Consider the following 24,772-nt stretch of genomic DNA (forward strand, 5'->3'; position numbering starts at 1 on the left):
GCATGTTCACTGCAGTACTATTCACAATAGCCAAGAGGCAGACACAACCTACACGTCCATCAGTGCATGAATGGATGAAGAAAACGTGGTGGATGCATGCGATGGAATACTAGTCAGCCTTAAGAAAGAAGGAAATCCTTTCATATGCTACAGATGGATGAAACGGGAGGACCTTACGAATGGTGGTTGCTAAGGGGTGGGCGGGGGTTGAGGTGCCAAGGGGAAGGGGAGTTGCTGGGCAGTGAGTTAAGTTTTACAAGATGAAAAATTTCTAGAGATCTATTGCACAAGGAGACACATAGACTGTACTACACACTTAGAAATTATTAAGATGGTAAATTTTATGTTATGTGGGTTTCACCACAATATAAATAAATAAATAGATAGATGATTAGATAGATGATAGATAAATAGGTGCCAGATAGATAGATGATAGACAGATAGACAGATAGATAAGAATGCATGTGCCCTGTTTCCAAGAAGTCCAGGGTCTAATGTAAGCGTGGGAATAGAGAGCAGACTCATGAACAGCTGACTGTATAATTGCTGCAATAAATACAGGCTTTCACCATGCACTATAGAGTAAAGAGAAAGGCAAAGGGGTGCTGTGGAAAGAAAACTGGTTTAAAAAGGACGACACAAGGGCTTCCCTGGTGGCGCAGTGGTTTGGAGTCCACCTGCCGATGCAGGGGACGCGGGTTCGTGCCCCGGTCCAGGAAGATCCCACATGTCGCGGAGCGGCTGGGCCCTTGAGCCATGGCCGCTGAGCCTGCGCGTCCAGAGCCTATGCTCCGCAACGGGAGGGGCCACAACAGTGAGAGGCCCGCGTACCGCCAAAAAAAAAAAGACAACACAAGAAACCTCAGAGGAACTGTGGTACATTGAATGATTAAATACTCTCCTCCACTCACAAGGTATAAATAAGAAGTCTCTATGTCCCAAATTGTCTGAGACAGTCCCAGTTATATCTGTTGTCCCAATATAATTATTAATAGCACCCTTTCACTCTCTGGAGAGTATCCCTTGTTTGAATGATAAATTACACGGTCACCCTCGGTATGAATAATGGCTATTCAGAAGATCAATTTGCACTCAAATGTGCATGACACCTTAGAGTTTTCCAAAGTAGCCACCCAGCTGAAGACGTACCGGGTAATATTACTGACAACTAAGCTTCCTATTTAAATTCATCCTGCCTACTTCTATTGAAAAACATCTGGAATTAGAATCAAGAATCCAAAAATAACTCTGACATCATCAAGTACACTATATAATCCCAGCTCACAAATGCCCACCTCTAAACATCTCAAAATGGGCCATACTTGGAACTTGATCCCAGGTGAATGACCCCTCCTGCTTTTCAGTAATTTTGCTGGGTACGTCAGTGAACAAAACCTCTGACAGTTGGTGCAGCCCCAGAAGTCGTATTCTGGTTCCATTTGCTGCTGCTGGAAGGAGGCAGTTGGAAGCATGCTTTCTCCATTTGCGATCTTAGCAGTCCCAAAACAAGTACAATCATTTCCTTCTGTTTCTTGAGTCACATGCATAATCAATATTTTGATGAATAACTCTCAACCTATAGCTCTCAATCTACCTCCTGCCCCAGCACACCTGACACGTGACGTTCACATCAGGTGGCACCAATGACTTCCTATGCATTCAATGTATCCCCCACCTTTCTCTCCCGCTCAAATGAGCATATCAGAATGCAAGGAAGCAATGGGTATGAAGTTATCATAGAGTTAATGAGGAATTCACCCTAACTCACAAATTGTGCTCATTCAATTATTATTTCTAACTACTTGCAGCACTCTCCAATCGATTCCTACCTTGGATTTATAAAACTGTGCACTGTTCCCTTAAGATCTGGGAGGCTGTGTTCCAAAGAGAACAAAGTGTGGTATAAAAGGTGCCACCTGCCGACACCCAACATATAAAAAGATACCCCTTGGATTGAAGGTCCCTGGCAGAAAGGAACTTACTTTTGATTAAATCAGTCAGCCCTTCAAAGGCTAATTCAGCTTTTGTTTTATAGGCTCATTTATTTCTAAAGATATTCTTTAAGGATCAGTTGGACATAAATGTGTAGATTTGCATTGTCTATAGAATAAATATGAAGGCCCCTAGTAGAATTAAAAATATGATACAAATAATATTATATAAGACTTGCAAGATCTAGCCAGTGATCTAAATTCAATTCATATATTTATACTATATGTTTGGGAAGATATATAATTGATCAGTACATATTCCCTCTCCTCAAGGACCAAACAACCACACCTACTAAAAAAGCACAACAGCAGAAACACCAATAAAGACAATGCCTAAATTTCCTCTAAGCCCTTCCCATATAGTAATTCATCTTACTCTAAAAATAAAATATATTTTTAAAATACTAGGTACCCTTATTGTCCTAATTAGACAGATGAGGAAACTGAGGCACTGACACGCTAAATGACTCTCCCAATGTCACACATAGCTAGAATTTAGAAGATACAGAAAAATGCTGAAATTATTCACAATAGCCAATATTTGGAAATAACGTAAGTGTCCATCAGTGGATGAATGGATAAAGAAAATGTGGTCTATATACACAATGAAATGTTATTCATCCTTGAGAAAGAAGGAAATCCTGCCATTTGCAATAGCATGAATGGACTCTGAGGTCATTATGCTAAGTGAAATGTCAGATGGAAAAAGACAAACAACGTATGAGATCACATATGTGGAATCTAAAATAGTTGAACTCAGTAGAATGGTGGTTAGCGGGGGCTAGGGATGTGGCAAATGGGGAGATGTTGGTCAGACTTCAGTTATAAGATGAATAATTTCTGGGCATCTAGTGTACAGCATGGTGATTATAGTTTATAATAATGTACTTAATAAAGATATTTTTAAAAATTAAAAATAAATTAAAAAATAAATTTAAAAAATAAACAAAAACTTTAAAAAATAATGTATTTATACTAGAAAGTTGCAAAGAGAGTAGATCTTAAATATCCTCAACATACAAAAAATTGGTTATTATGTGACAATGGAGGCGTTAGCTAAGGCTATGGTGGTAATCACTTGGCAATATATTAAGTGTATCACATCAACACCTTGTACACCTAAACTTACACAATGTTATATGCCAATCATACCTCAGTAAAAGGTGGAGAAAAAGAAAAATGCTGAAATCCCCAGAGCTGGAAACACAGTGTGGTTACTTGAAGAGGTACACAGCTCCGACAGAACAGAGGTCAAGTCCTGCCTGCTGTGCAGGAGCATGAAGGAAGGAGAGAGCCTACCTGTGGAAATGATCTAGTGTGGACTCCACTGCAGGCAAAGTACATGAAAAATAGTCAGTGATCATCTCATTTCCATATATGCTTTCACTCTGTCAGGATTTTTCAGATTGTGTTTCCTGCACATACCCTGGGGTATGGGGAGAATGCGTAGTTCTGGAAGGATATACATTAAGCCATATGTATAGGCACATAAATATATACGGGCTAGAATAATTGATCAAAAGGAGACCTGGATGTTTTTTTTTCTTCCCAACTCCACATACTCCAAAGAAACAAATGAGGCAAAATATTGACTAGCAAAGTTCCTATTCAAGCTTATGGGGTCTTGATGACATCGAGATAAGCCGCGGTGGCTTTGTGCTACTTAAGAGACTCTCTAACCTCTTGACTGAATTACAGCTTTCTCATCATACTTTCCTATTTACTTTCCTATGTGTGCAGCATCCCATCCCCTAGAGTGCAGAAAATCCCATCCCAGCGGCTGAATTAGCCTAATCACAGTTCTTTTCTACCCCAGCCCTGTTCTGGCCATGGGGAGAGAATCAGGAGAAGAGGGGAGTGGAGAGTTCTGATGTCCACTGACAGCTAGAAGAAGGTGCTTGACATTTCTTCCACGCTCCCAGTCGCTCTCCACTTCGCCCTAAGCCTTTATTAACCCAGTGTGGAATGTGGCAATTTCCTAAGCTGCGGTCATTACAGTAAATGCCACTTCTCCCCGTAAGGCTCCCGTTAGCTGCTGTGTTCCTCGTGCTTATTTAGCTCATGATATTTCATGCCAAATATTTGAGAGACAGTGCTCAGAAATCGCCAGGCAGCTCCACTGTGAAATGCAGTGTTCCCGTCCATCAGGGGAACGAGTAGGCTGCAGGGATGTCGTGTTTGCTATTTGCTTTCCATTCATTATGTGTTTCTTGCTGAGTCTGACTTTTCCACAAATATTGAAGCTGGAGCTGACTAATGACTCTCTATGAACACCAACTCATGCTGGTGATTATACATCTTTGGAAAGTGCTTAATAAATACTATTAAAAAAACTCGGCTTTATGGTGATGGCGATCGTGCCAGATGTGACATTGTGTTTTTAGACAAAAGCAATGTCGAAAAGGTTTCAAGGTAACACTTAAAAAGTAATCCTGTATTTGGTTGCCTAGCAAGATGCCTCATAAGTGTTTAAAATACATAAGAGGTTTGAGTTCAGATAAAGAATGTGTTACCAGATGGTAACAGGAATTACCCTGTTCCCAAACTTGAAGTGTATTTACCCTGTCTTTTGCCTACCAAGTCGCCAATACACTATCCAGCTTTCCAACTGGAGCACACCATTGCATATTTCCCGCCGGTACACATATATTAGTGAACGTGTGCTTTTATTAACAGTGTAAGACAAGAATATTTCAGTCACGTTGTTACACCTACTGCCTGATATAGATCATACAGGACAAGGATAAAATTTAATTTGCAATAACTCTTTGGAGCCAGAGTAATAGTTGCCCAGGAGTTCTTTGTCAGAGCGTTCTTGGCTTTTCATTAAGTACTCAGCCACTAAATTCTTTTCAACTCTGGAAGAAGCAGCCAGGGAACACTTTGGAAGCTCTATAAAAGGCATTCTCCTAATCTTCATTTCGTTGGAAAGACACTTTAGCATCTGTTAAAATATTTTTTTTCCTTCTAATCTGCCTGAAACTAATAGGGAGAAAATTCTAAGATGTTTCTTAATTAAGCAATAAGAAATGGTGGAGGGTGGCCTGTGCTGAGTTAATCACAGTTGTAAAGCATGAAAAAAGGAAAAGTGTTAAGTACCTCTAGATCCTTAGGCGTCTAATTTCCCTCTGAATATGCCTTATTGCTATTAGAAAGAAATCTTTTCTTCCCAATTCCTGGAAATCTCCACCCCTTCCCTGAAATAGTTAGAATAATCCTTCCCTCATTAGCCTATGAAATTACCCAGTCCATAAAAACTAACCACCCCATATTTCGGGGCCTCTTACCTCCTGAGATGGCCCACGCTTTGTCTGTGGAGTGTGTTTTTCCCAAGGCTGTTCTCACCTTTTGAGACGACCGCATTCTGTCTACGGAACCTGCGTCTCTCTAAATAAATCCACTTCTAACCTATCACTATATCTCTCACTGAATTCTTTCTTTGATGAGACATAAAGAACCTGAGCTTCATTAAGTCCTGAGACCAGGTGTGTGATCTCAGTTAAAGGACCGTGGATTCAATTCCCAATCTGAGTTGTGTGGTTTCAAAACCAGTTTGCAACGCCCCTCTTTAAAATCTTCAAAAAGGTGAGCACCCAAATCCTTAGACCTACTTTCTAGTCCCTACTTTGAAACTAGGACTCAGAACCCCTTACACACACTCCTTACCAGCAAATCTGGAGCTCCCCAGAGAAGCGCTGCAACGCAAACTTGCTATCTCTTCAGGCCATGACCCAGTAGTGGTTCCTGCTATGTTTATTCAACTCTGAGATTAACACTAGTAATTCACAAAAGAACAGTCTTTTACGCTTCTCACCTCCGTGAAAAATTTACTCATGCCTTAGGTGACCTAATTTTATGGAATGACTTGTTAACAATAGCTACTATAGCAACACAAACCAAAAACCCTCTATCTGCTCTGCCATCATAACTGTGATTTTCATTCTCATAAGAATTGGATGGAATAAGTCCACCATGCCACCAACACACTTCGTATTGTTTTTCTTTTCACTTTCATTTGATGTTTTATTCCCGGAAGAGACCAGAATCTTTTGGTTTGAAACTTTACATTAAATACTAGAGTTAAGTACCTAACTGGTGTTTTTGTACTCCCTCCTCAGCACAATCAATCCTCGTGATTCAAAGATTCCATATCTGCAAATTTGTCTACTTGCTAAAATTTAGTTGAAAGCCCCAAATCAATACTCAGGCATTTCTACGGTTGTCCGCAGACATGCATATGCACAGAGAGGTGAAAACTGTGAGTCCCTAGATGCACGCATCCCAGCTGAGGTCGGACAGGATGGTGCTCTGCTCTCTCATTTCAGCTCTCCGACTATAAATGACTGTCCCTGGTGCAGTCTCGTTAGTGCCATGCTGTTCGCATTTCTGTGCTTTTCGTTGGTGATTTTACTGTTTAATGGCCCCCGCTGTCTAGCATTCCTAAACTCAAGGAGTCTGTGATGTGTCTTACAGACAAAATGCACGTGTTAGGGAAGCTTCGTTCGGGCATGTAACGTTCTGGGCTGTGAGTTCCATGTTAATGAATTGACAATTCACATTAAATAAGAAGCCTTTAAACAAAAACATACATAAAACGAAGTTCTGTGTAGATGGGTTGATGAAAATGTCAGAGGGTCATAGGAACCTAACCCAGTATTTCCCCCAGAAGCAATGATTCCGTATTCGCTAATTCAGGGTTTGCTGTGACTTTATGAGATAGAACTACCGTGAATAACGAGAATCAACTGTATAAACAAAATTGTTTACCTTTATGTTCTTCCCGACTCAGCTGGCTCTAACCAAACTGGTAATATTTGCAGTGGTCTTGAGGGTAAATCAAATCCATTTTCAAGGAGGTGTTGTTTTTGGTCTCTACTTTCAGCATCCTGAGTACAGATTTTTAAAAAGTCTTTTGGGGCTTCCCTGGTGGCGCAGCGGTTGAGAGTCCGCCTGCCGATGCAGGGGACGCGGGTTCGCGCCCCGGTCCGGGAAGAGCCCACATGCCGCGGTGCGGCTGGGCCCGTGAGCCATGGCCGCTGAGCCTGCGCGTCCGGAGCCTGTGCTCCACAATGGGAGAGGCCACAACAGTGAGAGGCCCAAGTCTTTTGATTTCAGCCACAGCTGGATCTCATTAAGGCCATGTTTCCCAACCTTCCCCTCCATATATGTGTTATTCTGAGGTCAACAGATGTAGCTACTTGAGCCCAGAAGAGCCCTGGCCAGCTTTGGCCCTTCCCACAACCAGAGAGCTGAGAAAATCAATATGGTGGCCTGCCTCTAACTCTGCTCCAAAGTATAAGAGAGGCTAAGATGAGCTATCGTAAGGAATGTTTGGAAGCCTTCTTCCAGACTTTTGCTGGGCTGGGGACTCCACTGATGCCTATATGCATTTATGGGGTAGACGGAATCCCTCTTTCACCTCAGTCAGTACCTCCAGCAGAAAGAGCTACGTAATCTACCAGGCCCATCACAAAATGAAAATGTCGGGTGCCTTGTGCAGGAGAAAAGTGCAGTTACACGTATAAAATAGAAACCTTTTCCCTTTCTTCCATGATCTCTCTCCCAGCTTGTCATGGTGTTTTTCAATTCACTAATGTTGTAAAAAATGAAACTACAGCATACATTGTACTGGTCATTTTTATATTGTGGACTGACACTTTTAAATGAAAATATAAGTGTATCTGACTCTGGCAGAAATCACTGACATTACACAATCCATGTCCATTATTTTATCCAAATTCCTGACACGAATGCCAGTTTATTATTCTATTTTGAAACCAATCTTATTTTCCCACTCTCTGAACCCCAAAACAAAAGAAAACAAAGGAACAAAAATCTTCACTCCATCTTTGAGTTTTTTAGTTCACAATAAATTACCAAACCATAGATGAAGACACTGCCCAAGGTTATCTGTGCTCCCTCTGTAATGACGTAAGGACTGGCATAATCAACTATATGCTACAAACCAAACACTACACGCGAGTGTGCGTGTTTCCTTGAAGGTTCCACTGCTAATTATAAAAGCCAATGTATTCCTAGATTTTATTTAGCTAAGAAACTCCATGCTAAATTTGGTATCCCACGCTGTAATTAAATTATGTCCGGAAAGATGTTATCAGTTCCTCTCTCCTTTTGCTTCATTTTATCCTTTTGATCTTTTAAATTTTCCTCCATTTTACATTTTATTTGCCTTTGTCAGCCAAAGTTTCTGAAGATAAGTAAGGCAAAAATCCCACGGCAATGAAACGGTCCTCCAGTCCTTTTTATAATCACAAAGCATGAACTTCAGATTCATTAGTTGAGATTCTATGCATGATTGCTGAACATCTATGTGCAAGCACCACTTTTAGTGTCTTCACCTGTGTTACCTAACTCAGTCCTTGCAACCAACCTATGAAGGAGGCAGTATCATCCTTCTGTGAAAGAAACTTGAGGGTCTGAGAACATGTATAGTTTGTCCAACATCTAGAACCAGCAAATGTTAGAAAGAGAATTTAGAGCCAGCTTTCTGTTTCTCAGTTCAGTGTTCTTTCTGTTATATCCTATAGTTTCTCCTCTTTAGTTTAGCGGAGGCTTAAAGATCCTTTAATCCACACCCCCTCACCCCCCACCAACTTTACAAAATGGCAAAAGGAACCTCGGAGAGGTCAGGTTGGTTACCCAAAATCACTCTGCCGGTAAATGGAAAACTTGGGGCTAGATCTCAGTCTCCTGTCTCCCGGCCCACAACTGCGGATCTCCCGGTGCTCTTTCTTTACCGCCCTCCTGCAGTTTAACCCTCCCATCTTCCTGACCTCTAGAGTCATATTGCAGAGTTCCAAGGTTTGCAAAGGAAAAGCTGCCAGGTTTGGAGGGGAGATAATCCCTTCCCTCTGCAAAGAAAAGGGACAGTGAGTTCAGAAACAAGACTGGCCGGATGCCAAACCCCGTGTTCCTGGGGCAACCGGTACCCTGGGAGATGCCTGCGTGTGGCACCAGAAGAGCTGTGCTCACCTCAGCAGGCTGAGGGGGCCCCGTCTTAAAGGGAAAGGGACAGCAGTGGACAACAGTGCACGGATCCTTTAGCTAGGAGGGGACTAGTTTACAAACAGTTTTCAAAATGCATACAGGGGGAATCATGAGAAGTTACCACAAGAATAATTAAGTCAGACTGAAGACTGCATAAGCCCCAGCAGTGCTGAGTCATTCAAGAAGGGGGAAGCCCTGAGATGGGAATCCCACATTTCTTGCTAGTGGGTCAGATGTCATTTAACCTGAAACAAAAGAGACATGGTCATATCTGGACCCCAAGGTTGTGACCTCAGTGGTGCCTCTTACTTTTGGGAAAGGACTTTTTAATTAGGATTAAGAATACAAATTTCTATTGATTAGTTGAATTGGGAACAGTGATGAGTGATAAAAGGGCCAAAGTATATTTGCCTTTGTTTCCTTAAATTTTGTTCGGTAAATATACAATCTCCAGGGTTAGGGGTCATGGGGTGGGGTAGAGTTCATCTCGCTTAGGTTTAACATTTTACATAAATAGACATTATTTTGACCTGGCTAATGGTCTAATGAAAAAGAATAGTCTGACTGGGGTTGTAAATTAAAATTAGCCTCAGCCAAGCGCTATTTACCTGACAACAGCTGATTCTAATTCCAATGATAGTCAATATCCAAAGACGTTGAAGTTGAAAATCCAACAACAGATATAGATTCCCAGAGAGAAAAAACACTCTCAGATTTTTAATTCCACCTCACCGTTTCCACACAATCTTAATGATGTATTTTTCAGAATTTTTATTTTTCTTTCCGTTCTTTTCCTGCACAATTAAACCCATAGATGACCAGCTTACATTCCGTCGAGGCTACATCAACCCTCACTAGATCTCCATCTTGATCCCCAATGTACTAAACTTGTGAAACTTTTCATTAATCTTTCTTTTGCTTCATTTTTTAAACACACTTTTCTAAAATACTAAGGAGTAAACATGAAATTAAATACTCAGAAAGGCGCACCAGTACTGCAGGGAGAAAAAGCGAACAATTCTTGAACTGAGCCGTCGCCTGGCAGGGAACCGCCAGGGTGGAACAGCTCACAACCTTCATCGGTTCGCTGATCTATGCAAATCCAAAGCGCAATTTGTAAGGCAGGCTAAGAGTATCCACGCATAATTTTGGGAAGAATACATTCTACAATGGCCAAGTATGTGAAAAACAAACAAAATACGCAAAGACGAAAAAGTGACCTCTGGAAAGGTTAAAATGACAAATTGAAACCTTCGGGGTTCCAGGCAAGCGCTAAGCAAGGGGGTGGGGCTCATGGGGCTGAGCTGGCGGGGAATCTGTTCATTTCTCCTGCCTGTGAGGCAGGAAACAGCTCACCCTCCAGCCTAAGGCGGGGAGTCAGCCCTTTCCCTCTTGACTCTGATTCACCCTCACTTCAAAGCCAAACCAAGGGATGAAAACCAAGGAAAGGGCAGCGTCCAAAGAACATCTGTGGGAAATCTAAGCTGAGTCCATTCTTAAAGTTCTTTATCTCTTAGAAGGAACTGGTAGCTGGGAACATTTTCTACGGCTTCAGGAGCAGAAAAAATGAAATCGGTAATGAAGCAGAAACATCACGTCGATCGCTTAAAGTTCACTCACGTTTAACGTTTCACACCGCATTTACAGTCCGGTTCTTTCTCCACCAAGTGAAAAAGGTAGCGTGTCCTCTGGGGCTTAACAGGATGGCTAGCTCTGCTTGAAGTGCCCCTCTCTCTGCGTCTCTCCCTCCTTCCCTTTCTTCCTCTCCAGGGGTGAGAGGTCTTCATGCCAATGGAAACCATCTGTGGCTCAGTGACCCTCCCACCCCTCACCTGAGCACCAGGAAATCGCACAGCTCCTTCCGTCATGAATAAAAGGGCAGTGATCCTTTTGCAGAGCGCTGCTTAGTTTTCAGCTATCTTTGCCTACCCTGCAGAGCCTTCTTTTGAGTTTGGAGCCACCGTTGCGTGTCTTGATCGATGAAATTGAAACCTGCAGCGTTGCTTCCACACGCCAGGCATTCCAAAGGGATTTGACAAAAAATATCAACATTTATTGAGTGACTTCTTCGTTCCAGGCTGTTATGGGCTGAATTATATCCCCCCAAATTCATATGTTGAAATTTCAATCGCCAGAACCTCAGAATGTAATCATATTTGGAGATAAGGTCTTTAAAGGGGTAAGTTCAAATGAGGCCAGTAGGGTGGGCCCCAATCGAATCTGATTGGCGTTCTTATAAGAAGAGGAAATTTGGACACACAGAGGGACACCAGGGGTACAGGTACACAGAGGAAAGACCACGTTGAAGAGACAGCAAGATGGTGGTTGTCTGCACCCCCGCCAGCACCTTGATCTTGGACCTCTAGCCTCCAGAAGTGTGAAAAAATAAATTTCTGTTGTTTGAGCCCCTAGTCGAATACACAGGCAGTATTCTCAAGAATAAATATCTGAACTCAGTTCATTCTTAAAACAAGCTATGTGTGTACAGAACAGGAGGAACGTTATTAATATCCTTTCGCAGACAAGGAAACTAAAGCCCAGAGCAGTTAAAAATTAAAAAGTCAAAAAAGGTTAGGTGGCGAATAAGTGACTGAGCCGGAATTGAAATGCCACATTCTGAATGACGGCACTCTGCTGTCCCTTTACACTCGGAGGAGCCCTTCCTTAGGCGTTGATATGTTTCTCTTGCAATCTTGAAAGAACAAAGAAGAATTTCTTTTTACTCAACGGAAGGCATGGATTATGGTATCTGGAAATAAATATTAAATAAATGAACTCCTCTATTTCCTCACTTTAAATTCCCTGAAGATGAGTTTATCAGTCAGGATTTTTCATATTGTAAGAGAAAAACCAATTTAAACTGGCCTAAATTAAGAAAAAAGTGGGGTACTCTCTGACTGCTTCAAACACTCCCTCAAGGAGACAAAATGGCTGCTGTGATTACAGACCTCACATCTTCCCACCATATCACTCAGGGACGAGACCATGACTTTTGGCCTTATTTCCTAGAATCCTCAGTAAAAGTCCCTTTCTGATGTTTCGGCTATCAGTTTTGCATTCACGGCTGAAACACTGCAGCCAAGGTTATGGAAAAGAGTAATTGGTTTAAGACCATTAGGTTTCCACCAAAATCACAGAGCTGAGGGTACCAGGAGAGAGATGGTGGAGACTTCCCAAAGTCTTGTTAAATTTTCCAGGGGTTAGGGAAAGGAAGGATTGGGGAGTTATTGCTTAGTGGGTACAGAGTTGTTGTTTGGGATGATGAAAAATTCTGGAAAAAGATGGGGGTGATGGTAGTACAACATCGTGAGTGTACTTAATGCCACTGTATCGTACACTTAAAAATGGTTAAAATGGAAAATTTTATGTTATATATGTTTTGTCACAAATATTAATTTAAAAAAAAATAGCTTTCTTAATATGTTTCACTTCCATGCCAGCCAAGGCCAGTTCGTGTTTCATCCCCAAAGTGCCCTTTTGCCATTGAAAATAGCCCTTGGGAGCCTTCCCTAACCACTGAACCAGTGCCAAGGGCAAGAAAATGTACCTGCCAAGTGTCAACAGAGAATTATATTCGGATTGTACAGAACACGGACTTGTGACCGGGCTCAGGAAACACGGTGCTATTCACGGGAGCTGAGAACCCTTATCTTCAACTGCCAGAGGTTTCACACAGGGAGATAATTAAGGTCAAATCACTTACTGGTGGTTTGAATAGGGGAAAAAATAGTGGGCTTTTTAGATAACATATTTTTTTCATGACCTTTTTAGTGTACAGAGGAAGGGAATAAGTTCTAGTGGGGCTAAGCTGACAGATATAAACAGGAAATGAGCTGCAGAGTCTTTCTGTTCTCCCGTGACTCTGTGTAGTTAGGTACATACCCAGAAGTCTCAGCAAAACTTCCAGAGGCACGGAGTTCTTATCCTCTGACAGCTACAACACAGGTGAGCAGGTTGCCCTGTGATAAAAGCCACTCGGTGGCATCCTCTCTCCAGCAAACAGAAAAGCAGGTAGTTTTCCTGCCACCTAGCTGCAAGGTGAGCTCCCAGTAATTTGATGTTCCGAGTAGCTGTTGTTTAAAAACAATGAATTCACATACATTGCGGCCAGCATCAACCCCAGAACGATTTTATCCTGCCTGCCTTTGTGCAGCTAAGGTGGAAAATGTGGGCTGTGACAAACTACAGCAGAAAAGGAGCAAATTTGCATGTCACTGGGCTGGAAGAGCTCCTTGACTGTCGGAGAGGCCCGACGAGGCTGTCAGGTGCTGGCAGACAGCAGCACCAGGACGCACCAGATCTCCGCTGGGCACGGCTGACAGCAAACGATTCCGACTCAGCACAGGATCAAAGAGTTGGGACTGTCTCAAGGAAAAGTGTTAAAAACCCAAAGACGCCAGCATCTTGATAAGAGCACCTGGCTGGATAGAGAAATGCATGGAAAGGAAGAAAAACGACCTTGAGTCTATAAAATGTTAACAAGCCTCAGAATTGTAAAATGCCTGAAAGGAAAAGAAAATGTGCAGCTCACGTCAGAGTTTCAGAGCCGAAAAGTTTGGAAGTTATGTGTTGGCCACAGCTGAAGAGGAGAAAGTGGTGCAGTACTGCTCGGATTATGACTGAGATTACATCTCTGTTTTCAAGGCTGATCAGTCGCTTGAGTTCCTTGGGAGGCAAAGCATCGACACATGTGTGGCTTAGCTGAACATCACTCCTTGGTGTGTAATGCAAGATTTTTGAAATACAGATATTCTTTTAAGAAGGAAAAAGCTGATTAGTGGCAATAGTCAAGACAAAACTCCCACCCCCCGCTTTTTTTTTTAAGCCAGAAAAACAAGGTTTATTCAAACAGCAAAGAATCGTAATTTGGGACGTACAGCTGTGGGGGACCACACGCAAGTCCCCAAAACTTGCTTTTTTAAAGAAGCAGAAATATTAGAAACGAGACTTTAAGTAGAAATATAAATAATAAACTTGCTGCTTTGGAAATTAAGTTTTCAGCAAAGTGTGCCACATAATAACATATTTATCGATAGGGAGTAAATGAATGATTCTCCTCCGGGGAAGGCTGCAGCATTCTAAGTGTCTTGAATCTGACTTCCCCATTTCTGCTTTGAGGATTTTTTTTTTTTTTCCTTTTCCCTGCTCGCCATACAAACAGCTACTGTCACCGTGTCTGGAATCCCCATTCAGAGAGAACCACCAGAGAAAGAGAATAACAGATAGAGCCAGCTGGAGAATCTGAGCCCCAATGTTTTCACTTAAACAAAACTTCTCAGAATAAGCAAACAAATGCCTTGCCTGTTTCCCCCCTCTAATCTTTACCTGGGTGTACATACTAGAAGAAAGAGCTTCACAAAAACTAGATAGAGACCATGTTTTCTTTATTATTTGAGATTCTTTATCTTTGCAATCACCTAATATAAGATAAGCCACTGTGGGCACCCAAGTAAACATTTGCTTTTGGTACCACCATGCCAATAGTCCAGTCCTGAAAAGTGAATTTTCCACAGTAAAGGACATTTTCTGACACTGCTCACACCTACACCCAAATTCAGATATTTATATCTGGTTTCAATTCACTGATCCAGTATTTTTTCTAAAAACTTTACTGAAATTTACCACCTTCTCAGTAACAGGTTTTTAAATTTTTATTTTGTTTATTTATTTATTGTTTTTGGCTGCGTTGGGTCTTCACTGTTGCACACAGGCTTTCTCTAGTTGTGGCTAGTGGGGGCTATTGCTGTGGCTTCTCTTGTTGCGGAGCACGGGCTCTAGGCACGCGGACTTTAGTAGTTGCTGCACGTGGGCTCAGTAGTTGTGGCTCGTGGGCTCTAGAGCGCAGGCTCAGTAGTTGCAGCACGTGGGCTTAGTTGTCTGCGGCACGTGGGATCTTCCCGGACCAGGGCTCGAACCTGTGTCCCCTGCATTGGCAGGTGGATTCTTAACCACTGTGCCACCAGGGAAACCCTCAATAACTGTTTTTAGTTGAAAAAGAAGTAGTCCCTATCTCCAGCTGCAGTATGATCATATAAATAATATTTGACTAAATTATACCCTCTGTGTATCTGACAAGCATAAAAGAGTTTTGCCCAGTGGCCTGAAATGTTCACCCAGAGTTTTATGGCTTGCAGGGGAACATTTAACATTCAAAGTACATTGGAAAGGAAAGTCTAAGAGCTTTAATTATATGATTACCTTGCCTTCACAGGAAATCGTTTCCTTCTAAATAGTGTGCTTTATCTGTTCTGATTTTTGAATCGATGGCAAACCTTCTGGCATTTGTTTTTTTCTCTGACCCCAGGCAATTAACAACGGTAGAGGAAAATAGCTCTAAGAACTTTACCAAAATTGTGCAATTTTCTAATACAACACAAGAGGGCAGGTTTTGCTTTACTGTGAGCCTAATTCCTCTCAATCAAAGTGGTCATTTGTGCTCATTACAAATTCAGAAACACCCAATAACATACAAAGTGAATGAGTAATCAGAGTGTCTACTCTGGCAGTGAAATCTCTAGTATTTTAATAAAAAGGGACAAGTTTAAGCTTCTCTCAGTTATGTTTGGGAGACACTGTGATAGTTTTAGCTTTGTTATAAACCAGCAAAGGAGCAGAGAATGGCTAGAAGAAAGGACCAAATTCCGTCATGTTACATCCAAGAATTCTGGCTTGAATCAACGTGGCAAATAACATAAGTGGGTTAATGGTTTCTGCCAAATAGAAATATTGTTGGTGATAATATACAGAGCATTCAGGCCTTGAATAGGAAGCTTGTGTGTTTGTTTGTTTTGTTTAGCTTTCAAAAATTTTATCCTATTGCTCACAATTTTGTGTGTTGCTTTCAAGATTTCATTAAACTACCTACACAAGTATAATTAAATTTACAGGAATTATTTTCATCTTGAACTGCCATTATAAGTAAAGTGTCATGTTATCTTTGAGAATTTCTTTAGTTTCACCAATGGGTCCATCCATGTAAGAAAGGCACTGATTTTGCCTGGCTAAATCATTTGCCCAATAACTCCTTCCATGGAAACAAGGCTTTTAAGACATCAGATGGTGGAAGGCCCTATAATGATACTGTGAGGTCTTAACTTTCTACTCTTGTCCGTATGAATGGTAGAATTAGGGCCTACCAATGGTGGGGAAAAGATACACCCAAGAAGAAAATATGGCTGAGAAGTAGCCCCTCGTATTAGGTTGTATGGGGTAAAATTCTATCTAGCATAGGCACAACTCAGAATCTGAAAGATAGGCTGCTATTCATTTCATGGCAGCGATACAAAACCCCATCATCTTATGTTTTATCCAGTACATGTCAAAACACATGCCAGAAGCCCTGAATGAAAAGTTCTACTTTGAAAAAACAAAATTAAAAAAAAAAAAAGTTCTACTTTGAGATTGGTTTATGCATTCAAAAAATATTTACAGAGTAATCAGGATGAACAAGGCCCTGGAGAAATAGGAAGAGTTGGGTTTTGCCACTGCATTGAAGAGAGTAGCTACCTCCCACTGAGGGGGCAGGGGGTAGGGTGGGGGAGGTGAATTCGCTCTTTTATGTGCCTGTATCAATTCACCACCACCGTTTTCTAGCTATTTATTTAAAGTGCTTTGATACAATGGCATTGGAGCTGTACAGAGAGCTGTACAACCTGACCTCTAGAAGCTTCAAGTCTAGAAGTGGAAGCGAACGCCATGTAACCATTACATCTATTGGCTCTAATTTCCTTCTTCGGGGCGTCTCCAACAAGCTGACTGAGCTGGAAGGCTCCTCTAGGAGGAGGCTGCCTCCCTGGACAGTGACTTCAAGTGGCTTCCCTACTCACCCCCCACTCCAATTTCAGTCTTTAGACTGTAGGGACATCAGAGATGACTCTTTACCTGGGAAAAGGGGTAGTATCTCCTCTTCCTGCCTATATCATAGAGAGCTAGGAAGTAGCAGTTGCTTAGAAACTCAATAGAAAGTAGAAACACCAGCATATTTAAGGACTTCGTTTTTATTTAATTGAAGTATAATTGATATAAAATATTACACAATTTACAGGTATACAGTATAGTGATTCCGAATTTTTCAAGGTTATACTCTATTTAGAGTTATTATAAAATATTGGCTGTATTCCCCATGTGGTACAATATATCCTTGTAGCTTATTTCATACCTGACAATTTGTACCTCTTAATCCCCTACTTCTGTCTTGCCCTTCCTCCCTTCCCTCTCCCCATTGGTAACCACTAGTTTGTTCTCTATATCTGTGAGTCTGCTTCTTTTTTGTTTCATTCACTACTTTATTGTATGTTTTATATTCAAAGTATAAGTGATATCATACAGTATCTGTCTTTCTCTGTCTGACTTATTTCACTTAGCATAATGCCGTCCAAGTTTAAGGACTTATTTTCAAAAGTGAAGTAGTTATTATGTATTTTATGTATATACATAAAATTTCATGTATATGTCGAGTGCCAAAAAGATGGGAATTGACGTTCACAAATTAAAAAACAATAGCCCGCAAGAGACAAACAGTAATCTGCAAAACAATATTTATTTTTATTTTCCTCTTGAGTAAGTTTTCTACTTCTTGTTAATGTGAGATTAGAATTATTCATTAGGATTATTATAATTAACAATGTTAAATCCTAAGCAAGACACAAATTTATGTCAAAGAATTTTAGAATTAGAAGAGAATTTAATTCACAAAGGAAAGATGGTATTGGATTTCATTTCACTTTTGAATGTTAGCTTTTAAGAAGCGTTTCTTTTAAAATCATACTTCATATACACACAATTTTTCTAATACTACAGATAGAAGCATATAAAGCAATCTGTTCATTTTCTTCAAGGTTGAATATTTCCCCCCATCATTGAGACGTATGGCTGTATAATGCTCGGTGATATTTTCTGAGTTTATCTACATAGTATTCACTGTGAGTAAATACCAACTTTTTACTCTACAGGTTTATTCTACCTTTAGATTTGCTGAAAGGCAGTCGTCACTGATTTATTGTCATGTTAGAAAATTCTAGAAAATTTTATTACTCTAATATGAGCTACAAAATTAGGAAACTATTTCTCTTAGGAAGGCATCATAAAACAATATTTATGAAAAGTTGCACACACTATAGTTAAAAGGAGCTAAGTGTAAATGGTTAGTCTTTATTTCTGCCGCAGATAGATCTTGCTTTTAAACAAATCTTATGAGAATATGATGTATGAAAATTCTGATATACTCGAAGGATAAGCTAGAGGTGGTTATGTGCTTTATAGAATTATTCATAATAGTTCATCCATAAAAAGTAATTTCCCCTGGTGCTTTTAATGTGTAATTGATTTATACACAACTTTTCAGGAACATACCTACCATGCGCACTTATATCTTCATCTTAAGATATTTCTCTTTTGGTTTAAAAACAGGATGTAAAAATGTGTTCCCCAACAACCTTGAGTTCAGAAAATAAACCTGCCAGAGTGGACCATGTTAATAACACATTGCTGAATTTGCCATGAATTCTATTAAAGGCAGGCATTGAGATCTATGCATGTGGTGCTGGTTAGAGATCCAAGCAGGGCTTCACCCCATGAAGGACTCTGGGCTGTCTTGATTCTCCTCTGCTGAGCCTGCTCTCAGATATACTTTATGAGACTCACTCAAATTCAGTTCAGATTGAGCTCTGTCCATTTCTCTGGCTTCTGCAGTCTTATTCCGGGGAATAACACTGGGTATTGGTAAATCTTGCACCCTCTAGCCACCCCCCCATATGGAGAAGGCTCCAGGGTGCTCTTAAGCCCCATTCTTCACACACATCCATTCCAGTAGAGAGGAGCTGAAGTGAGAGGACAGAAGGGCCACCTCGGTGGCTTCACTCCTACTGCATGGATACCAGACATGAACAGATGAAACTGTCTTAAGAGCTCAAAAAATGTTAACTCGTCGGAAGTAGGGATCATCTTGATAAGTCTAAACATTTTCGTAAAGACTGCCTCATTCTCATCTCTCATAATCTGATGATTACTTAGTGGGTCATAGCCATTTAATTCTGAATTGTTGTATTTTGTATGGATGGTTTGCTTTTAAATGATAAGACGCAATTAGCGTTTGTAAGTAACGTCAGTACAGGGCAGCATTAATGAATTTAAAGTCAACTCTTAAAAATAAGCCAAATGCATGAATAAGTTTTCATCTGAGGCTCCCTAGCAAAGGAATATGGACTCTGGTCATAGCTCCGCTGTCAAGAACTGCAGACTCTCTATAAACTCTGTAAAGTCTAATTTCTAAAAGAGAACAAAATTGATCATTCATTCATTCGTTCTCCATCCTGTATGGAAAATAAGGCCTATTTTCATCTTCAAGGCCATTTTAAAGGCTGGAGAGAACAAGAGAAAAGAAGAAAAAGAAGCCGCAGAAAGATGAGCAGGAAGCCACCTAAAATCACAGATGTTTACACCTAAAAGAGACCTTGGAGACTCATGTAGCACCTGCACCTTCCTGCCCCCATCCGTTTACAAATGAAGACGTGTGCGCTGAGAAAGATTTAACCATGATCTTGTCCAGCTCTCAAATTACACTGACCTGCACATTTCAATGAATCCACTCTATCGATTTTTTGGGGTGCTCTCAGAACACGAGGAGACTTAATCAATATGGGGAATTATTAACAAGTACCACCAATCATCATCAGCTCTACCTTTGTTTGATGGTAGAGACACCCTCAAGCACTTGAGCTTGTTTGTTAGATAAACAAAGCAAACCAGAAACTACAGCTAAGCATCTTGCGTATTTGGGATCACCACAACAGGAGGAGCTATGCCAAAGATCTTCAATGAAAGGAAAAACAGTGAGGATTCGTTTGCTCACTGTCAGGGTCAGAACTAAGCCTTGGCCAGCCTCTTCTCTAGGGTAAGGCGTGAGCATCTAGGCTTCTTCTGTGTATCTCTTCTTGCTTAATTGTGTCTCCACTAAGGGTGTATATCCTTTTCGGACTCTTCTATATTGAAGGAGAAGCAGCAGTGCAAAAAGACCAACCAAAACCACCAGCATCCCCATAAGCGCTGAGAGGGTTGTGGTCCAATCTGAAGTTTCTTCAACTGAAATTAAAGCAGAAGAGAAGGGTCTATGATTGGGATTTTCATCGGCTGAATACTCTTAGACAAGGGAAGAATAAACCTATTAGCCTTTCACATGCCCTTTTGTTGATAAAGCAAAACTACACTGGCCGGAATAAAATTTATCTTCTCCTTCCTTACCGACTATTTATCATATCCACAATTGTTTTTCTGGAGGAAGTGAGAAATGGCGTTCCATTACTTGAATGTAGATTATTGCATTTTAAAAATTTCTTACGATAAATACCTATACAAAATAAACCCTCCAAGGAAGTATATAACTACTTTTGTGAGTTAGAAACTCATTTGTAAAAAAATGCATGCTAAAATGGTATCTGGGGAACTGCAAAATATACAACCTTCAGGTCTAGAAATTCTTCTATTGTCTCTACCTTTTTTATGGGGTGATAAGTGAGTAAGACAAATGAGATTGGCTATTATAACAGGAGAGAATCAATAGCAAGAGCGGAAGGAATTTGGACCCACTTAAATAGTTGTGAATAAAATCTGAATCATCACATGATAAATCCGATCCTCTATTCAAATATATTTTATAAGCACTTTTCCACAAAATTCATGGATTTCATTTTTTGTTGCTTCCTTCAAAATTATCATATCCTTGGCCGGCTGTTCTTAAATTCAGTTTCTCTGAACTGGGTTCTTGTTCTATACTCTACACTTCTCTAAATGTAAGATTGTCCTTCTAGTTATTTCCCTCCAATCCCACAGAGGACCCTGACTCATCACAATGGTGTTTCTCCAAGAGGATTTTAATTTGTCTCCTCCTGCAGGATCTATTGCCATCTTCATCTTCTTAAAACACAGATTTTTATTCTGTCATTTCTTGGTTCAGGAGCCAAAAACGATTGCCTTTGTTATTGTCCAAACTCCTCTGCTTAGCTTTTCTTTAGTTACTTATTATTTTTTAATTGTGGGAAAACACACATTACATATATTTTACCACCTTAACCATTTTTAAATTAAGTTCCGTGACATTAAATACATTCATTTTTGTGCAGTCATCACCACCATCAATCCACAGAAATTTTTTTGTGGGAAGCCGTTGTTCTGCCATGTCGCAGATAACGGGAAGCCTGTGTTCTGCCATGTCGCAGATAACGGTTATCAGGGAGTAGCCCAAAGGCTATGTGCCACACATGCGCCACGACGAGCCAATATGCTAATGAAGGATCAGAATTGCAACCAATAAATTGTGAACAGCACATATCTTGTTGAGTTAACCAGCCAACCACAGGTTGCCACAGGGTATAGTGCATTATAAAAAGCCAGTGTGAACAAGGCTCGGGGTCTTCCTTCCATCCGCCCGAAACCAAGCTGTACTCCAATAAAGTGTGATGCGAGAAGAATCTAGCGTGTGGTGATTCGTCATTCTGCTGGTCAGAAGCGGCTCGCCGCAAGTGGTGCCGAAACCCGGGAACTTCGCACCCCGCGTGGGGGACCGATTCAGAACTCGACACACGGAGTGGACCGTCGATGCCCTGAACCGGAGCAGGGAGATTGGCAATTTCCTGAGAGGCAATTGGTCCCGAGAGGCTGAATTGATGCTGTTAAACCAGAAGATACAGATTCAGACTTTAAATGCTACTAGGCTATACCCCGTTACGCTTGGGGACTTTACTACCTGGCTGTCCTCTACCTTTACCTTCTTTAAGGAGTGGGTCGGTGTAGGGATGTTTGCAGTGTGTTGCATGGCAGGACTTGTGGTGTGCCTGTGGTTGATATGTCGTTTGCGAACTCGGACAAGGCGAGATAAGATGTTGTTCACGCAGGCATTGGTGGCCATTAGTAAAGGCGACTCCCCTGGCGCCTGGATCTCCATCTTGAACGACCCGTAGTGATTGCCCTTGCACAAAACGGTTTATGACCATTGCACTTTTGATGGGAATCACGAGGCACATCAGCCCCTGCACTCCGCGGTCTGTGTGGACATTGCACGTCGGGGAGGGTGATGAGCCAGCTTCTCGAACCAACTCTTGCTCAGCGAGCATCCCATGGGGTGAGCGCGTGTGCGAGCATTGTTCGAGTTCAGCTCCTGGGTCTAAGAAAACAAAAAGGGGGAGATGTGGGAAGCCGTTGTTCTGCCATGTCGCAGATAACGGGAAGCCTGTGTTCTGCCATGTCGCAGATAACGGTTATCAGGGAGTAGCCCAAAGGCTATGTGCCACACATGCGCCACGACGAGCCAATATGCTAATGAAGGATCAGAATTGCAACCAATAAATTGTGAACAGCACATATCTTGTTGAGTTAACCAGCCAACCACAGGTTGCCACAGGGTATAGTGCATTATAAAAAGCCAGTGTGAACAAGGCTCGGGGTCTTCCTTCCATCCGCCCGAAACCAAGCTGTACTCCAATAAAGTGTGATGCGAGAAGAATCTAGCGTGTGGTGATTCGTCATTCTGCTGGTCAGAAGCGGCTCGCCGCATTTTTTCTCTTGCAAAACTGAGATAGTAATTCCCCAATTCTCCATTCCCTCCCAGCCCCTGTAACAACCATCCTACTTTCTGTCTCTATGAATTTGACTACTCTAGGTGCCTCATAGAAGTGGAATCCTAGTTTTTCTCCTTTTGTGACTGGTTTATTTAACTTAGCATAAGGTCTTCAAGGTTCACCCATGTTACAGCATGTGATGGGATTTCCTTCCTTTCTAAGACTGAATAATATCCCATTGTGTGTATCGCCCACATTTTTTTATCCATTCATCTGTCATTGGGCACTTGGGCGGCTTCCACCTTTGTCTGTTGTGAATAACACTGCTATGACCAGAGGTGTACAAATATCTCATTACTTGCCTTCAATTCTTTGAGGGTATATATATGCCCAGAAGCAGAATTGCTGGATCGTATGGTAATTCTACATTTAATTTTTTGAGGAGCTGCCATATTGTTTTCCACAGAGACTACCCTAACATTCCCACCAGCAGTGCACGAGGATTCCATTTTCTCCACACTCATCAACACTTGTTTCTGCTTTCTGGGTGTAGAGTGGCATCTCGTGGTTTTTGCCCAGCTTTTAAAGCGCTCAGTAACCAGGCCCTTCTCTCAAATCCAACTTTAATTCACAGTTATCTACCCAAGCCCTCCACTACAACCAGACCTTCGTCTCATGGTCCTCTATATAGACTACATGTGTCTTTCACAGCCCTGTTCCCTGCCCTTCTTCAATCTAAAATGCTCCCTTCTTTCCCCCTCACCTACCTAAGACCTACCATCTCTTTAATCTAGTTCAAGACCCAGCTCCTTTCCCAAATCCCTCTCTCCCTTCTCCAACCTTTTGTTATAGTTATGTCTCCCCGGGCAGGATTGTAAATTTCTTTGTTAAACCAATAAATGAATGTAATTTGTATCTTCTATTGAGTTAGTGCATTCTGGGCATATTTAGACTCTTGGTCTGTACCTGTTAATTGGCTGATGCCAGAAGACATGGAAGCATGGTCAAAATGCACATTCCAAACTTTCTGATTATTATTATGTTCAATCCCAGAGAAAAGAGAAAAGTTTCAAAGAGATATCCTTAGCTGACCAAAGAACGGAAACTTCAAATCAGTAAGCTGCAGTAGATGTAGAACTGGAAGGAAAAAGAAAGGACAGGCTCCAGGGTCTGAAAGGCTTTGAAAGTTAGAGAGACAGAGAGAGAGAGAGAGAGAGACACGTGACCTCAGAAATCATCTTGATTACTTTGCACCAATGGGGAAATGCCACCAGCAGATAGGCTGTATGTTTTTCAGCTTCTTGAAAAATTTAGAGATTTAAAAAATTGTTTTACCTTCCTTTCTCAACCTGTCCTAAGATTCTTTAAATGGCACATGGCGCTATACTGGGGACTGGGCAAATAAAAAAATATAATGCCCCTACATACACTTATCAAAACATCCTCCCGTATTTTGAACCAGGTGGAAAAGCTAACAAAAAACCTACAACTTAAAAACATGACTTCAAAAATTTCATTAAAAAAAAAAAATGTACACGTGAAGCCCCGTGCAGCCCAATCTATTGGCAGGCCATTGTCATCTTCATAAACCCATTCAGCAGGTGTGGTACTAGCTAACTGGGGAAAAAAAAAATTGGTCTACTTACAAACTGATGCAGGGATATAAAACAAACAAACAACGACAGCCTGTCTTTAAAATTTTGGTAGCGTATTCATCATAGATGTTTTTGCATGAATTTGGGTTTTTGAGAATATTACTCCTTAGCTCAATTACTGAGTTTTTGCCCTTGAACTTTGTGCCTGAGGCACGTGCTGCGTCTGCCTCACCATAAGCCAGCCTTACCTTTAGGTCCTGCTAGTACCCATCCGTAGGTGGCTAGTGCATTTTGATTTTATCGCTTAGGCATTTCAAACCACGGCCAGTTTTCAATTAATGCAAGTAGAATTGTCAAATCGGGTGTAGATACTTTCCCTGTGAAATAAGTTCTCTTAACAACTTTCAGTTTTCTAAAACAAGAGTCATCCAACCAGTCCCTTTTCTGATGTTTAATTGGTAGTTTAAAGGCTCATTTTGGTAAATATAGATACTCTATAAAATTGCCAATAAACTTAACTAGGCCTGAGTACTTCAATTTAAGGTCGTGGTTTACACTAAAAAGAAAGGAAAAAGGAAAGAAAGCTTCTTTAGAAGATGAACGAATCACGCATTTAGAAGTTGCATTA

At 41.2% G+C, this 24,772-nt stretch overlaps 1 protein-coding gene across 3 annotated transcripts in view; it reads right to left on the reverse strand.

The window, feature by feature from the left end:
- Window positions 1-19,577: 19,577 nt before the first annotated feature.
- Window positions 19,578-24,772, reverse strand: part of DCT (dopachrome tautomerase) — a 33,410-nt gene continuing 28,215 nt past the window's right edge. For 2 of the 3 annotated variants that reach the window (XM_032611338.1, XM_032611337.1), the window contains one exon: window positions 19,906-20,084. In XM_032611338.1, coding sequence (XP_032467229.1) covers window positions 19,906-20,084 — 179 coding nt within the window. Of the gene's footprint in view, window positions 20,085-24,772 lie in introns of all 3 variants that reach the window. The other variant, XM_032611339.1, reaches the window with a different exon arrangement.

Source organism: Phocoena sinus, chromosome 18 (genome assembly GCF_008692025.1).
Source record: "Phocoena sinus isolate mPhoSin1 chromosome 18, mPhoSin1.pri, whole genome shotgun sequence".
Lineage (NCBI taxonomy): Eukaryota > Metazoa > Chordata > Mammalia > Artiodactyla > Phocoenidae > Phocoena > Phocoena sinus.